Source organism: Quercus suber, unplaced genomic scaffold, assembly GCF_002906115.3.
Source record: "Quercus suber isolate HL8 unplaced genomic scaffold, Cork oak 2.0 scaffold_568, whole genome shotgun sequence".
Lineage (NCBI taxonomy): Eukaryota > Viridiplantae > Streptophyta > Magnoliopsida > Fagales > Fagaceae > Quercus > Quercus suber.
Genome location: NW_027070013.1, coordinates 51,242 through 69,447, shown reverse-complemented (window position 1 = coordinate 69,447; position 18,206 = coordinate 51,242). Strand labels below are relative to the sequence as shown.

Below are 18,206 nucleotides of genomic sequence, written 5' to 3'. Positions count from 1 at the left end.
ACCTGAACAGTGGTTTTTAGCATTACAGCTACTACACAAAGACTTCAAGAAGGTGTTGATGGGATAAGTATCAACACTAACTGTCTGGCCTGCACGTGAAGGTTAGAAATGAAAGAAGAAGATAATATAAAAGAAGAAGGAGTCAATGAGAGAAGGGGATCGAGAAACTAAGAGAAAAGCACTATAGCAATCAAGAACTGAATTTGTAATCAAATTTGAGAGATATATTTATGAATTGATTTCCTCGAACTTTGTCGATAACAATTTTCTTTAATTCAAATTAGTATATCTTTATTTTCTTGTCATCCGAAATCATTTTACTTGTTGTCCAACTCATTAAAACTCATTTTTCCAACTGACTCTCTACAGATTCATTGTATTAGGTTTTTTGAGACTAAGTTCATCCATCACTTGGGCTAGGGACCCAAATTGCGTCCTTACAATTATTATAATATAATATATTTTTAATTGAGTTTAAATTGTATTTTTTATAAGATTCCATTCTTTATTTAAACACTCTATTAAAATCTGTTGATATCATTTATTTAATTAGTACAATAGATAGTTTTATATAGAAACATAATTGTTATAACAGTTGTTCTTCTAAAAAAATATAATAATTATAACAAATGCCAATTAATAACTATCATAATTATCGATTTTATATTAAGACAAATAATCTAATAGAGAAAAAAAAAATCAAACTTGATTTAATTTAAATGTGCATGGGTTACTAAATAGTAAATACCAACTAATATAATATAAAATGAAAATTTTTATTTTGTTAATTTTCCTCAATTTGTCACACAAGTTTTCAAAACTCACATTTTTATCTCATTATTCTAATATTATATATATATATTAATTGAGTTTAAATTTTCTAAGAATCCCTTTTAAACCCGTTATACACTCTATTAAAATCTTGTTACATCATATTTTATTTAAATAGTAACAATAAATAATTATATACACAAAGGCAATTATAATAAATAATAGATACTTATCAATAACTATCAATACTCAATACTTATCAAACTCCATAATTAGAAAAAATAAAACAGAAAAAAAAAAAGGGATCACATTCTATTAAATATTATTATACATTACACAAATCACTCACTAATAATTATTTATGGTACCCAATAAAAATAGAAGGAATATATACATAAATACATATATATATATATATATATTTTTTTTTTTTTTAGTTTTGAGAATCAAAATTTTTATTTTACTTTTATTTTTGAGAAGAAGTTTTTTTTTTTTGGATTGATTTGAGAAGAAGTTTTGAGAATCAAAAAAGTACTACTAATACATTGGGCAATCCCTCATTAGCATTATGATAATCACCCCGCCGATAGGCGCGTGTACCGCATTTCCCGTCCAGATAATCCCGCTAGGCGCGTGTTCCCCCATCTCTATATTCCGCGTGTTTTACACGCGCTATCTCTCTCTCTCTCTCTCTCTCTCTCTCTCTCTCCGAGGTTGTTTCTTATTAGTATTTGTTGTCCTATACATATACATAATAGGGTTCTTACTTAAGGACACCTTAAAAACATTACGCACACAATTACAGTTTCGAATCTCTCTCTCTCTCTCTCTGATTCTTTGCTTTGCTTCGCTTCTAATCCACACTCTCTCTCTCTCTCTCTCTCTCTCTCTCTCTTTCTTATATTCCCAAATTAATTTTAGTCTCTAAAATCAAACACCATTGCCACCCAATTTTCTTCTTGAGCTCAAAACCATGAATTAAGCCTCAATTTTTTGAAAAAAAATTCCAAATTTGAAATTAGGGTTTGTGAATACAATTATAATCACTGGGTTTGATTGAAGAGAGAGAAAAAAAATGGAAAAGTACGAGCTTGTGAAGGATATAGGTGCTGGGAATTTCGGGGTGGCTAGGCTTATGAGGAACAAAGAGACCAAAGAACTCGTTGCCATGAAATACATCGAGCGTGGTCACAAGGTACGTGCTTTTTTTTTTTCCAATTCATAAAATTGAAAAATATAAAATACCCATGTTAGATTTTGCCTCAAAATTCTAGATTTTTTTGCTTTTGCAAAACAAACCAGAAGTTTGGTTTTTTAGACCAAAAGGAACAACCCAATATAACTTCACTTCTGTGTGTATGTGTTTAGTGTCATATATTTTGTCTACGGCTCGGAAAAAGAGGAGGGTTGAGCTAGGTTGACGGCCACTCTATTATGAATAGATCCACCCTATAATTCATGTGGCCGATCCCAAAAAGTCTTGGGACTAATGCTTGGTTGTCGTTGTATAATTTCACTGTATGTGTATGTGTTTGTATAGCTTCTGTTTGGTTGTTTTATTTGCTTGTTTGGTTGTAGATTGATGAGAATGTGGCTAGAGAAATCATAAATCACAGATCCCTTCGCCATCCCAACATAATTCGATTCAAGGAGGTTTGTCTGCTTGTTGCACTTTTGCTTTTTATGAATAAATATATATATATATATGTGGGTTTTGTTTGAGTACATAGGATAAGTTTGGATTCTATCATAATTATTTTCAGTGGTGAAATTTGGGGTGTTTTTTGGATTCGTAGGTGGTTTTGACTCCGACCCATCTTGCCATCGTGATGGAGTATGCTGCGGGTGGAGAGCTATTTGAGCGAATTTGCTCTGCTGGAAGGTTTAGTGAAGATGAGGTTTGATCATTGTTCTTGACTGATAGCAAGCTCCATCTTTGTAAATTTCTGGTTTTGTGATTGTGGGTTTGTAGTATCATGTTTGTTTGCTGAGAATGTGTAGGAAAAGAATATAAAAATATTCCCCTTTAGTTTCAATGCTATGAATAAAATTCACGTATTTTCCTTTGCATCTTATCAGGCCAGATATTTTTTCCAGCAGCTTATATCGGGAGTTTGCTACTGTCACTCTATGGTAATAAATACAAAGATATTTAGAGTTATTTCTTTTTCCTTTCTCTGCTTGGTTTTGACTTTTCCTTTAATTTACTTTGTTCTGAAGCAAATATGCCATAGAGATTTGAAGCTGGAGAACACCTTATTGGATGGAAGCCCTGCTCCACGTCTGAAGATTTGTGATTTTGGTTATTCAAAGGTTTAATTACAGATTCAACTTGGTATGGGAAGTTTTTCTCTTGGGTATGTGTGAAATTTTTTTCCTCTGATTAGTTTTATTTGTGCAGTCATCTCTTCTGCATTCAAGACCCAAGTCAACTGTCGGAACTCCAGCATATATTGCACCCGAGGTTCTTTCTCGGAGAGAGTATGATGGCAAGGTTTGTTGTCCCCTTACATCGTGCATTAACCCTTGTTGCATGCCTCTTTTTTTTTTTCTTTTCTTTTTTGTGTTAATAAGTCGGATTTGGATTTGCTTTGTCTTTAGATGATTCATGCATTCTAATTCTAGGCAACTGAGACAATTCAATAACAATGTGTGGTTATGTGTTGAAAAGTTTCCCTTTAAACTTATAAAAATTTAATATTTGTTTGAGCTAGAATGGTGTTTTAAGGACTGGGATTTATATCACTGCTTTGATGAGTCAAAGCCTGAAAGAATACAATGGAAGTTGTAAGATATATGTCATGCTCTTTCTTTGGTTATAGTCAGCCCAAAACCCTAAAGGAACCCACTACCCAGTTACTTTAGCCCTGTAACTAAAGCATAAAAAAACCATTATAATGTACTTTCTGCTATCTGCAGATGCCCCTGACCCAATAATGAAAGTAATAATAATACAAGTTAATTTCTCCTGGCACTATTTTCATTTAAACGAATTATTTATACAAGTTTCACCAACTAGTAACCTCTTGAACAAGGCTGAATATTTCAGCACCATAACGCTAAAGCTTGTGCAGTCTTGTCTACATTCCTTCAAAATAAATAAGCAAACAAAATGCAGCTGTGTACACTTCAGCATTTTTGGAGAATGGTTATATGAAAGAATCGGTAAATTTGATAATTGAGGCACTTTGCTGACTACATTAGTATTTATCTATAAGGAATTTATTGATATGCTACAGACTAGCATGATAAACATTTACATTTGGCAAATCCTGTTTCCCATCAACCTTTCAGCTGAACCATTTTCCTTCAAACTTGCTCCATATCATATCCAGATTACATTCTGCTTTGAAGGCCTGATGCATGAGCCTTGTGCTGAGCATCTTAACCATTGAGTTTCTGCTTGCCCGTGTTCTTGTTTAAGTAAATTATAAATCACCTATTGCTCCCACAACTTTGATTTTTTTAGAAGAGGAGGGCACCACCCATATGAAGCAACAAATAATAATGCATTTAGTTAAAAGCATTAAGGACTATGGTCATGATCTTTGTGTATTTCAATGAAAAGGCAATAGCAGAGTACATAATGAAGTTTGCCACCTGGCGTCCCTTCCCCCACCTATGCCATTTGTGTCTCCTTTAAGTCCCCCTGGCGGGCTGGTGGAGTCATATGTGATCCTTTTTATGTTTACTTCTTTTGTTTCTGGCATATAGTTTTGCCTGTCAATGCGTTATAGAAATTGTTGATTTTAAATTTTTAATAGAAAAATATCCCACCATAGTTATGGATCAATTAAGGCCATCCTTTTTGTCATCAAATATTTGCTTTAGTCACTACAAAGCCCACTCACATATTAGACACTTTCAGAAGGCAAACATTCAAACTCTTCTCCAGCCTGTGAAGTACAAAAAGTTGTTAAACTATGTTCTGCTCTCTTGCTTGACAAGTATCTTTGTTTATTTATTTTGTGTGTGCAAAGGATATAATATCATTTACTTTGCTGGTCATATATAATTTTTTTTTTTTGTTTGTTTAGTTGGCAGATGTATGGTCATGCGGAGTGACTCTGTATGTTATGCTGGTGGGAGCATACCCATTTGAAGATCCACAAGACCCTAAGAATTTCAGGAAAACCATTAATGTAATATATCTTCATTTTGGCCGTCCTTAATATTTATAAGTTTCTTATTTGAGCAGTTGAATAGCTTCTTTTATCATTCTTATGCAGCGAATAATGGCTGTTCAATACAAGATACCCGACTATGTTCACATATCTCAAGAATGTAAACATCTCCTTTCACGCATTTTCGTTGCAAGTCCTTCAAGGGTACGTATGAGACTGAGTTGCTGATCTTTGCTAAGAAATTTGATCTACTTAATTGGAAAGACATGAATGACATCAAACTATTTTGTATTCATACTTTGTTCTCAAACACTGCTTTTTTCCCCCTTAAAATAAATCTGAAATGTATTGAGAAAATTTGAGGTTTTAGTTTCTTGAAAAATTCTGCCCTTCTAGGAACAGAAACATTTCTCTCTCTGACATAAGACAAAACCAGAACTTGATGCAATGTGAAAAAATTAAAGAACAACAATAAGAATAACCTAGGAGTCAGCACCTAAGATTGCTTGGAGTTAGTACCTAATGGGATAGAATACCTAGGAATCAGCACCGAGGAAATAACTCCAAGAGAAACAAGCAAACTGTGAACTTCGTTCCTCCATAGAAAACCTGAATCCTAATTCTAGTTGACTAAGGAAACTTAATTCTAAATGACTTGGTTTAATCCATTTGTTGAATTACAAAAGTACCCTTGACTATAGGATATTAAATAAGATACTAATTAACCTAATTAACTACTAAGAACCTAAAACCCTTCATCACATTAAAAATCAGGTCTGCTTGTATTGTGCCTTTTTGGTATTTCTTTAGAGACAAGCATGTGGCTGTTCCATTTGATCAAACTATACTGAGAATAATCCAAGATCATTTGAAGTGCACAGTGTGCATCTAATTTTTTTTTTTTTTTTTTTTAAAAGATGCTCAATTTTTCTTTTTTTAAAAGTTATATAACTTAACAGGCACAAGTATGGTGTGTAGGACTTGTTTTATGGAGTATAGGAGAGATATTGTTGTCTAACATGAGTAAGAGAGACATGGCTCCTATGTGGGAATAATTGTTTTATTTGGTCCATGTTCTTGATCATTTTATTGTTATTGATGAAGTGCCCTGTCGCCCATGTTGATGTCATTCATCATTTATGATAAATATATTGAGAAATTATGGTTTATACTTTATATCATGTTTGCTTTCTTTCCTTTTATTTTTTCTTTTCTTCTTCTTTTCAGAGGATCACTATTAAAGATATCAAGAGCCACCCGTGGTTTCTGAAGAACTTGCCAAGGGAGCTAACAGAACCAGCTCAAGCACTGTACTACAAGAAAGAAAATCCAAGCTTTTCCCTCCAAAGTGCTCAAGATATAACAAAAATTGTTGAAGAGGCCAGAATTCCTCCACCAGCTTCCCGATCGGTTGGAGGCTTTGGCTGGGGAGGAGAAGAAGATGGTGATGCCAAGGAAGATGATGCTGCAGCTGAGGACGAAGAAGAAGATGAATATGAAAAGAAAGTCAAGGAGGCACAGGAAAATGGAGATGTTCAAGTCAGTTGAGGACCTACTCTATTGCTTCTTAATTATTAGAGACCTAAAGAGTTTTGGTTCTTGAATATCTCTTGATTTCAGAATGGTTTTGTGTTGTATAAAATTCAGTTTTCTACTCAGCACATGGTGTTGAATAAATGTTTGTAAATTTATAGTTGTCGTAAAGTCTGAATTTAAATTTTATCTTCGAGTATATTAGGCTTTTAAACACCCCCCCTTTTTTTCAAAAAAACAGGTTTAGTATTTTGTTTACTTCCCCCCCTTCTCTACTGGGGTTTGGAGAGGGGGGAAGGGGTTGAGCTGTAAGGTTAACCTTAAAGGTTTTGTTTGGTCTGCAGGTTCTACCAAAGAACCTGAAATTGTTGTAAGACTATTTAACTCCCATAAGTTGAATGTAAGGATGCTTGGCTGTTAAAAGTAACTACTTCGATAAAAATCTGTTAGTATATGCCAATTGAAAAGTATAATGTTTATCTGTTGTGGACTTTGAATTCCAGGATACGCTATACCAACAAATGAATTGATGCATGATTTATTGAAAGAAAAAGGACCCCTAATATAAATCAAAGCAATGAATTGAGCTTTAGAAAGCCACTTTGCGCATCAGCCAAACCCCAAATAATTATCTTATTTTGTGTGAAATTTACAAAATGTGAGAAGACTGGTGCATAAGATACATTCTTATTAATAGAGAGGGAAGTTTTTTGATTTGAGATGAAATTATACTCAACCTTAATATAAGTGTGTAAAGCTCTTTCTTGAAAACTTAAATTCCAGTTCTTACCTCTCACCTCACATGCATTTACACTTGTAGAGTAACTACGCAAATGTTGCGTGGTAAGAGAGGGAAGTCCTGGACATTTTGGAGAACACTCGGTGAACTAAATAACTAAAGAATAAAAGGCACTACTTGAGACCTCAAGCTTATCTATCTGTTTGGTTGTAAATAGAAAATTACTCTTTTTTACAGCCAGTTAAAATATATGAACTTTCCTCCATCTGACTAATTTTTCTTCTTCATGGTGGATCATTGATGTTACAATACGTTATTTTCTTTAGCTATCAACTTTTGGCAAAATGACCCCAAAAAAAGAAGAAATAGTGGAAGATGGGAAATATTCTCCCGACCATGCCTGCCAGTTGCAAGGCAATGAAAGAAAGAAAGTGACTTGGAAATAAAGAAGGATCTTTAGTCTTGGGTCTTTCCTTTACTAGTCGTTATGGTCGTCCTAGTTAACGTGTCGTTGTGGTCGTCCTAGTTAACGTCAGACCTTGTGTTTGGCATGACGTGTGGTGTTAAAGAGACATTAATTGCATGGCATGGCGTGTTGACGTGTCTTTTTGGGAAAAAAAGAGAGACATTAATGGCCATAAATAATGCCGTTTGATTTGGTGGAAGAAATTCTGTATCGTTTGATTTTGAATCATTTTTAGTATTGTACTTTATAGTGTGATTTAGTTAAAATCATAACTGTATTACATGTAGGGAGTGTCCACGGGTTGGTTCGGGTCGGATTTATGCCCAACTCGCAACCGACCTGCTTACATCGGGTGGACGATTGGACAACCCGCCGCCGACCTCCAACGTCCTTGGGTCAAGTCGGATCGGTCTCCGATGAATGACAGTCGGGTCGGACGGCCTCGACACTGAGGTAAACCACTGAATCTTCGCCGGATTGAAGATCAAAACCACCACACAAGCCCAGATTTCAGAGAAAATTACAAGATCTAAGCAAAAATTGACGCAAAAAGCACTATATCAAGCCCAAATTTCAGCAAAAGCACCACATCAAGCAAGAATCGAAGCAAAAATCAAGCCCAAATTTGAGAAAAATCAAAGCAAAAGCACCATATCAAGCCGGATCTAAGTAAAAATCAAGCAAAATCTGAGCAAATCTTTCATCTCACCGCCGGATTTAAGCAAGAAAACCAAGATCTTCACCGGATCTAAAGAGAAAACCAAGATCTGAGCACAATCGAACCAAAAACTACCAAACTTCTCACCGAAATATCAATGAATCTAAACAGATCTGGGTAAAACCGGTGTTCTTTCTTCTGTTTCGTCGGTCGGATCGGGTATATCGGGTTTTGATGAAGAAAACCTGCCATCCGACCCGCCTAAATCGGTTTTCAGTGGCGGAGACCCGTCACCGGCGTTGGGTCGGCCGGGTTTCGGGTCGGCCCGGGAGGTTTGGGCGGGTGGGTTGGTTTCTGGGTTCTAATGGACACCCCTAATTACATGTGCGGTTTAGAGTTTAACCAAAATTATAACTGCACTGTATTTCATTTTTGCGGTCACATGTGTAGCATAATGTATAAAATGTGATTTGAACGATTTGAAATTGGTATATTTTTCAAATTTTGGATTTTTCCTACTCAACTCAAAACTAATTTTTCCCTTTGTTTTGAGCCAAGTTTTAAACTATTGAACTAGTTTTTCTTTATTTTGGGCTGACTTTCCTAATCAACACTTGTTAGCTTATCAAACTTTTTTTTTTAAACTAGGGTTATTAAACTATTAATAATATATTTAATATTAAAAATAAATAAATTAATTAATATATAAAGAGAGTACAGTGCAATCCGATTTGTGCGGTTTTCTTATTATAAAACCGCAAATCGCACTACACAATGTGGTGTGATATACTATTACTTGCAATACAGTGCAGTTATGCCATTTTGTAAGCGGTTTTTGTGCGGTTTTTGTGGTTTTGTGAACGCCTCTAGTTTGATATATTATTCTTGGCAAAATTTGAGTGGTTTAGGGCACTTCAACAAATGTGTTGTGCTTACAACGATGCTCCTATCAATGCTTTGATGAAATATGTGGCGTTTCAACAAATGTACTGTCTACAACGATAACCTTATTAAGGCATAAAACACATGGTATTACTCTTAAAATCACGTAAAATCGAAGAGCCGACCCTAGATACCATTTTCTATTCATCCAAAAAATAATATTAATAACTGTCATGAATTGACCTTCAACATGTAATTAATTCTGTTCCTATGGCTGTGCCAAAAGTCGAATATTATTTGCAATTTACCATTCTGGATTATTGCTCATGTAACAAAAATAAGCCCCTTGGTCAGTGCTGGTCTTCCACTAGAGGGAGCAGTTGACAAATTAATGAGTCTCTCTGAAGTTCTAAACTTCTCTGGATTTGCTTGTGATGGCTTAGGTTAATGTAGTTTTGGAATTTAAGATTTATAATTTTAGTGGATTATGGTCCAAATATCAATGGAAGATTTGGTAGGGAAAGGGAAAAGGTTTGATTTACTGTTCAAATAATGCTTTCCACTTTGGTAACAAAAAGTGCCCGTTGTACTAGCAACCTTTTCTGGTTGGATTTGTGGACTCTTGTCTATATATTTTCTACGTTCTTTTACCTAGCAAAATAATATTTATCATACTCCAAAGGCAGCAGCAGCAGCTTGCTTACAGGCTCTACACAGTTAAGCAACTGAAAAGCAACATATTCATCAAATTTTAGATGGACTATCCAAGCAAAACCCATAATAGTAATCCTCAAAAGCTAATTCATCTTTTACAAGTACAACATATGGTTGGCTCAAAGGCAACAACTTACCTATTGTCGATTGCAACAAAAACCATAGGGCAATCCATACAAGACCCTTATTAAAGATTATTGAAGGCCATGAAAGTATAATACAAACAGCATGTCCATTTGTGCCTTTCCCACATCAACTGTTCTCATTTGGACTAGAAGAACCAACTAAAGTAGTCAAGAAAACAAAAGGTCATCAAATGAACGTGATCGATCTCTTTTACCAATAGTATAATATTTTAATATAATTGAAAGATACCTTCAGCCCCAGAATCTCTCTACTGGTGTGATACCTTAAATCTGCAGAGCATGATCCAAACTAGCTTCAATTAGTTCTCTGCATTGACATTGACTCTGTTAGAATCGCATGCAACTTCCTAGTCTCTGTAAGAATACATTCCCTATCAAAAAGAGCTGAGACAACAGCTACTCCTTTCAGATTCGGCACACCAATTTCCATCACAGAACTTGCATTTGAAGCACCAATACCACCAATCGCAACCACAGGTAACTTAGAAGCTACACAAACAGTTTTCAACCCATCCAGACCAACAGTGAGATTGTTTTCCTTTGTATTAGTTGGATATACGCCACCACACCCAATGTAGTCAGCACCATCAATCCATGCCTGATGGGCTTGCTCGGGTGTCTTGCATGATACACCAATGATCTTATCAGGGCCAAGAAGAGTACGGGCCACACGAGCAGGCATGTCTGACTGACCAACATGCACACCATCAGCATCACAAGCAAGCGCAACATCAATGCGGTCATTTATCAGTAAAGGTACTCCATGTGAGTGGCATATTTTGAGACATGCCTTTGCTGCTTCCAAAAACTCCTGTGTTTCAGCATCCTTTTCCCTGATAAAGCAAGTCAAATAATGTCAATAACAAAAACATTGTGTTCATTAGCAAAATATCTTGCACAGACAACCTCCTTCATGGATAGGTCAAGCTAAGAAAGTATAAAACATTTAAATTCAAGGGAACCTCCTAAGCTCTTAGAAGAAAGTGAACAAATAACAATGCCATTTCCACTCAACAACTCAAGTTGAGAACATATAAGAGCAATAATGAAACATTTCAAATTTGTGTGCCACTGTTATAAATTCATTGAAATTAGAGTATAAGGCATCTTTTAGCTACTTGTGAAAATTTAAGATTACATTCTATAGTCAGAATTTGCAGCTGCAGCAATAACTGATGGTTTGAAGCTTGCTACTTAAATTAAAGAAGGGTTTAGTTTTTCCTCTTGGGAGGATGTAAGAGTGTGGAGCAGATCACAGAGTTCTTAAACCATAATAAAGCTAGCCAGCCAAACAGCCAATTGAATATTTTATTAAAAAAGAAAGCAAACTGTAGAAAGTCACATTATAGTTGATATACTTTGCTCAACTAATCACATCCTAGATCTAGATAATTTCTTTTGTGAAGTGAAAATTTTCTGAATTAGTAAACCAAACTGAGGTTTAACAAATCACTTGGAAATCTTTTTTTTTTTTTTTTTTTTTTTTTTGAGAAACAAAATCACTTGTAAATCTAAATAAAATAACTTTTTAAGTTCAAACCAAACTGAGGTTTAACAAATCACTTGGAAATCTTTTTTTTTTTTTTTTTTTTTTTTTTGAGAAACAAAATCACTTGTAAATCTAAATAAAATAACTTTTTAAGTTCAAGTCACACTCAATATAACTTTTTCTCAATGTCACACCACTAGATGAATACTTTTAACAAATGAACTGCCAGATTACATTGTTCCATTGCCTTTTATGCTAGCAAAATATCAAGATGATTAAAGATTAAGAACTATTTCATCTATAACATGTTCTAATTTTTTTTTTTTTTTAAATTATGCGAAAAAAATATAATCTTAAACAATGTATGATTAATATGAAATTTGACATGCATCTTAAATACAAAGAGAACTTGTAATTTAACAATGAGATTGTCAAACATTTGATAGTTATTGAGTTTTTTTTTTTTGCTGAAGATAGTTATTGAGTTGTGTAACATTAACAAAGAGTTATGCTAAGTATAACTTAAAACCCCTTCCCCCATCTTTTTTTTTTCTTTGCTAATTATTTTTGAAGGAAATGAATAGATGAAGGCTTTATAGATGTACCCTAAGCTAAGCCCAACCCTAAGCTAAGCTAAGACTGATTCCCATGAAGGCTTAAGAGGTCAAGAGGTGGTGTAACTTAAAGCTGATTTGTCATATATATAGCTTTTTTTTTTTTTTTTTTTTTACTACAACAGTATAGATTTTATTAATGCATTACAAAACACAATAAAAAAGCCACTAAGCAATACATCAGCCAATAGATTTTATTAATGCATTACAAAACACAATAAAACAGCCACTAAACGATACATCAACCAATAACAGATGACAGAGATCAAGTCCAAAAACAAATGTTCTCTCATATATATTGAAAAATGAGAGAGAGAGAGAGAGAGAGACTAATTGTAATTCTATTAAAAAAGTCAAGAACATGATTTGAAAGGGAGCAAGGCTAAATTGTAACTAATTGTATAAAATAAGTCAAGAACTAGATTTGAAGGGATTGTAGAATATTGCTGAAAATCCTTTGAGAAAACAGTTGGTATTCACATTTGTAAATTGGAAGGTATCACTAGGATTATTAATAAGCCTAAACTAGATAAGAATTAGGATGTGACTAGTTGCGAAAGTATATAGAGAGCAACAAACCTCAATTGAATAATGGTAGCACCTCCATCTATGGCAGCTTTAACAGCATCTGTAATGGAACGGCCCCACTTTTTATTCATCCTAGAGTCTGTAACACCATACAAGAACAAGTAACTTGGATTAAATCCCACTTGCCTGCAAGAATTTTGAACGTAACTCTGAAGCCTAAGTAGGTGGTCGAAGGGGCCTTGAGGCCCATTTCCAATGGCAATGTCTTTGCTGTAATCCAAAGCCGTCTTGATGTAGTGTTTAGCTACCTGTCAAAAGATGGTGAATAAGAACTGTATATGGATCCTCCATTTTATTTAAACTCTCTCTCTCTCTCTCTCTCTCTCATATACAAAACTCAGAAACAGCATCAACAATAAGGCATGACAGGGAAATAAAATTAAGCCGACGAACAACAATGTTCAAGCAAAATCCAAAAGGCCAAACACAATTCAGATTTATCTCTCTCTCTCTCTCTCTCTCTCTCAAACAAAACACAGACACACAGCATCAACAATAAGGCATGACAGGAAAATAAAATTAAGCTGACAAACATCAATGTTAAAGCAAAATCCAAAAGGCCAAACACATTTCAGATTTATTTGAAAAACATTTCATACATTCATTGCCAAACATTAATTCCACACAGCAAGTCTTGTCTCACTGGCTAGACCATAGAAAAAGATTAGAAACTAACAATGTTTCACTAATTCATAAAATGATGCTTGCTAAGTAGTGCTCAGCGTAGAAAATTCACTTGCAAACCAAAGTCCCTGCATCAATTAAGTAACAGAACTTGGAACTAGAAAACAAAAATTATGTACTCACCTTAACAGCTGGCAGCATTGAAGAGCCTTTTGCCAGCTCAGCCGCTATACATGATGCCAAGCTGCAACCAGTACCATGAGTGTTGCGAGTTTTAATGCGCAAAGAACGCAGCTCATGGAAGTCCTTACCTGCATAATCAATTATAAAAATTGAGTTTGTTATTAATATGAAATACTTGGACATATATTACATTAGAGGAAGCAAAATTACCATTAATTCTGAAGGATTCTAAGTAGTTTAAGCTTACCATCAAAGAAAATATCAACAGCATCCAATGAATCGGGGAGGTCACCACCTTTGACAAGTACATTTCTGAATTCCAAATTAACAGTTTGTGTAAAGTTTAAACACACTAATTTTTCAACTAAGACTAATTTTAGCTATTCCTTCCTAGCTCAAGCTAATGCATCCATTTTGTCAAAAAAGATTTGCCTTATGAAGCCAAAGCCCATGACATAAGCAAAATTAGCAAATAGAACTATGAAATTCAATTTCTTATGAGAAAAAAAATTAGTGCAGAACAACTTAAATGTTTTGGGTTGGTATTAATGTATTATTAGGTAATAATATTTCGTGCCCATCCCAGCAATAATGTGCAGATATGACAACTTGGTCCTTTGACTCATTTTGAATATTCAAGTATTACACCTGTTTGGCAGAGCATCACTTGGGATAGATAAATCTTTTCTGGTATGATTGATGTCCAGAAACATAAGAAAACTGTAATGTGCCCGTGTAGCTAGTTGTGAAATACAACAGTCAACTAATCAGGAGAGAGAGAGAACTAAAAATTCAAAAAGAATTTTCTAATAACTAACCGTGGGCCCATGTCATGCAACAGTTTTGCAGCAGAACGCATGTCAGCAACCGTTTCTAGTTGCTGACCACCAAGTAACGCAGATGCCTCTTTTAAATTTGGTGTGACTATATCAGCGATGGGAAGAAGCTGCTCTCTGCATTTGGGAACCAGAAAGCACAATTATCAATGACTTACAAAAGAGATGATTTTGGAAGGAAATAAAACAAACATGGGACTTCTTCCTTTCTTGAATGATTACTATGAATAAGATAATGCAATCATTTCTGATTCAAATTGGCATAGAATTAGAAAAGATGGAAAGCTTTGAGAGACAATGGAGATGTGTGAACATGTAAGGGGCAAAAAATAATGTCTATGCAGAGGACTTAGGTGAAAAAGAGAACACACTAACCGCAAAACACATAATTGAAAAGGTTGTCAAATTGGCTAATGTGGTTCACATAAAATTTGCAGAATCAGTTGGGAGAATCAATTTCACTTAATGTTACACAGAAAAGTTTAGCATACCTAAATCCAGCAAGAATGGAAGGACCAGCTAGTACATCTCCACTTGTAGATACCATAACAGGATCAACCACTAAAGCTGCCTTCATTGATAGGATTTAGTCAAATAAAAAGCCTCTAGAATTTTATCTAAAATATTCACCATTAATTACCGACACTACTTTATACCTCGAACTGGAAACTCCCTTAGACCTTGACTAAGAACATTGACAATGCCAATAGAGGGTAGCATGCCTGTCTTCACCTGAGTACATTTCACAACTATGTCAGAATCAATTTATTATTACTAAACTTAACAAAATCATATTTGAAATGATACTAATCAAACATTGAGCCAAATGTCAAGACATGTTAAGCGGAAACCCAAGCTGACCAACTAACCACATCCTACATCAAATTATCCAAAACGGCAAACTTTTTTTATTTTTTATTCTTCCATAGTATTATTTTTTGACAAGGAAAGACATTGCTATACAATCATTTGGAATTCTAGTGAGCAAAATTTTATTGAAAAGGACTACTTCATGCCAAAAGGGCACTAAGCAGCTAGAAAAGTACAAAGAAAAATCAAAACTATGTACAAGATAAAAGAGACTATAAAATCAGAAGGGAGTCAACTTATCCCTCTACTGTGTACCAAAAACAAAACCAAATAATTTTATTAAAACATTCAAGATTTAAGTGGCATAAAAGATAGTCATTCTAGTTTAAAATGATGAGGCAAATTAAATAGTCACACATAAGATTTAGAATAATCTAATAGACACAAACACGTGAGCTCCAATAATGATAAAAACAGGTCTTGACTCAGTACTTCCCACAAGATTGGCTTGGCATACGACTCATAGATCTAGTAGAAAGTAGAACTTACAGTAATCATTAATTCAGACTTACCACGTCAACTTGCATATCCGATAACACAGACTTAAGCTGCTCTGCCACGAAATCCTCAGGCACAACACTTACACCCTGACAATTGCAACAAAATTCACAAACACATGTGCAAGTCTGAGAACTGTCATATATAGGAAGACACCACATTATAAACCCTACATTCACTGAGATATATGGGGAGAACACAAAGAAATAAGACAGTTATAAACTTTTAGCTTTTAATTTTTTTATAAGACAAGTTGGTTTTTAATGTTGTTTTAATCTCTCAACAATTAAGCCAGAGATTTTCCATATCACGCTAAAGTAGAATTGAGCCTCTGTTTTTAACAGACCTATATAATAAAACAAAACATAATTTCCTTCCACAGAAACAAATGGAGCATAACTCAGAAAGACAATAACAAACAGCAACCTGAACCCCAACGGTGTTCTGTGCAGTGACAGCCGTTATCGCAGTGGAACAGTACACTCCTCGCGCTGCACAGGCCTTAAGATCAGCCTGGATTCCAGCACCAGCTCCCGAGTCAGAGCCAGCAACAGTTAGTACGTGGGGAATTTTCATCTTCTTAGAGTGATCACTAGTCATTGGAGCACTGTCTTCACGCATCTCCACAAAAATTCGCGTTTGTAAGCTACTGTTGATTCTTGAATTCGTAAACGGTAAGCTCAAACCCAAAGATTGTTGAAGCCCCTGTGGAGCACCCTGCAATAGGTTCAATGCCAAAAAATTTCAAAGAAAAGTTTCAGTCCAAACTCAAAACAAGTCTTCAATAAGTCTAGGGGCACAACAAATTTCACAACTACTGAGGTGGCAGTTTGTGATTGATGTGCAGTAAAAGTGATAACAGTGGTGGTCTCATGTGGAAGTAATGTATTATAAATCGCAATCTGCCACCTCAACAAGTAGTGAAATTTGTTACGTTTGTAGTATTGTTGATAAGTCCTAGGATACAATCCTTTGTTTGGTTCCCAAGAAACTAAGAGAAACCCTATTTTGTATTTTTATTTGTGGGGGTGAAATTTGATCCAAGTACAATTCTTTTCCCTCAAATTCAAAAGGTTGCAATTTAGTCCTAGAAAAATCTAAAAAGTATTAATTTCATCCCTCCATCCAACATGACATAAAATAAATGAACCAATCAAGAAATAGATACCTTTTAAATCTTTCCTTGATGAAATTTTTTTTGCAACCTTTTAAATTTCAGCCTTTTTTGATGTTCTTCAGTTTGGAACTATGTTCGAAAAGAGAAACCAATCCAATTAAGAACCCAAACAAAATAGGAATTGATAAATTACTAATTATCCCAAAAGCTACGACAAATTTAATCATTATTCTAACACTCCTCCTCAAAAGTAAGACCTGAAGCTTGTGATTTTTCAGCCTTTTTTAAATGAGAGGTAAAGTGGAGACAAGGTTCGAACTTTGAACTCAATACTATCTGCTAAGATACCATGACAGATAAATTACCCAATTGGCCAAAAAGCTATAGTTTTTAGGAAATGGTGAATTTAAATTTAATCATTTAACTATTATTCTAGTAAATTAATTGAGAAAACCCTTTGAGCAATTCACAGTTCAGAGTCAATCTTTCGTTTCGTTTTCCCACATTTTCTTAGCAACCAAACACAACAGTCTTACCACAAAACTCAACCCAGAAACCGTAATTCTACTACAATTCATGCAAGTCAATTCTCACTCGATATAAACGTGAACACTATCAATAACTTAATAACGTATTCTTCTTCTTCTTCTTCTTCATTTTTTAATATTTTCATGGAAAATTTTGATTCTTTTTTTTTTTTTTTTTTTTTCTGAGCAACCAAACGGAATTTAATAAATAAATAAAGATTTTGACAGAAGTATTTAAAATCAAATAGTTGAAATGGACAATTTAAATTTTAAAAAACAAAAGGAGAGAATGCGTTGTCGTGTTCTGTACCTTGTGGGAGACGAAGAGGCAAGAACTTGAGAGGCCCTGAGCGTAGGCCATGAAATAGGACCTGTTTTTTTGTAGGCTTGAAACAGTGAAAATCTATTATCTCGCACCTATTTTTTTTTGTTTATAATTGCTGACATGTACTGTTGTCATTGGAGTAAACTTTCTTAACATGGGTTCAAGTTTAGCTAACGAGTCTAAATAAATATTTTGGAGTTCAAACTCTGGTTATACGGAAAATTGGTTGATATCTTTAACTAGGTGATTTATTATGAAGTAGATTTAAAATTCTATCTTATCTATAAAAAAAGTCACTTTTATTTAAATTGTGCCAACTATTGAGAATTATGTTCGGTTTAAAACTGAAATTATAGTATTGTCCAATTATGATTGGTAATAGACACCGAGGCTTTGCAATATATTAGACCTATTGTTGTTTGTGTGGAATTTTTTATTTTATTATATATAAAAGAAAATGATGTCTCAATATTTGGTCATATTATTCAACGTCATATTTAAA

The 18,206-nt window shown here is 34.3% G+C and overlaps 2 protein-coding genes across 4 annotated transcripts; one reads left to right on the top strand and one right to left on the bottom strand.

Annotated features, from left to right (window-relative positions):
• Window positions 1-1,542: 1,542 nt before the first annotated feature.
• LOC112008910 (serine/threonine-protein kinase SRK2A) lies at window positions 1,543-6,855 on the top strand. Of its 2 annotated transcripts, XM_024041286.2 has the most exons (9): window positions 1,545-1,966; window positions 2,350-2,424; window positions 2,568-2,669; window positions 2,851-2,904; window positions 2,992-3,084; window positions 3,173-3,265; window positions 4,809-4,913; window positions 5,001-5,099; window positions 6,123-6,855. In XM_024041286.2, the coding sequence occupies exons 1-9, from the start codon at window positions 1,847-1,849 to the stop codon at window positions 6,441-6,443; spliced, it is 1,062 nt and encodes a 353-aa protein (XP_023897054.1). In that variant the 5' UTR covers window positions 1,545-1,846; the 3' UTR covers window positions 6,444-6,855. The 2 variants fall into 2 exon arrangements, with proteins under 2 accessions (XP_023897044.1, XP_023897054.1); XM_024041276.2 differs by having other exon boundaries at window positions 1,543-1,966; window positions 2,851-3,084.
• Window positions 6,856-9,913: 3,058 nt separating this feature from the next.
• Window positions 9,914-17,790, bottom strand: LOC112009060 (thiamine biosynthetic bifunctional enzyme TH1, chloroplastic). Of its 2 annotated transcripts, XR_010625349.1 has the most exons (11): window positions 17,690-17,790; window positions 16,162-16,452; window positions 15,750-15,824; window positions 15,024-15,099; window positions 14,859-14,934; window positions 14,350-14,484; window positions 13,779-13,843; window positions 13,532-13,659; window positions 12,716-12,972; window positions 10,263-10,866; window positions 9,914-10,171 (listed from the first exon to the last, which is right to left on the bottom strand). XR_010625349.1 is itself a non-coding variant. In XM_024041405.2 (10 exons), exons 1-10 carry the CDS (start codon window positions 17,738-17,740, stop codon window positions 10,329-10,331), a joined length of 1,692 nt encoding a protein of 563 aa, XP_023897173.2. In that variant the 5' UTR covers window positions 17,741-17,790; the 3' UTR covers window positions 9,914-10,328. The 2 variants fall into 2 exon arrangements, 1 of the variants encoding a protein (XP_023897173.2); XM_024041405.2 differs by having other exon boundaries at window positions 9,914-10,866.
• Window positions 17,791-18,206: the final 416 nt, after the last annotated feature.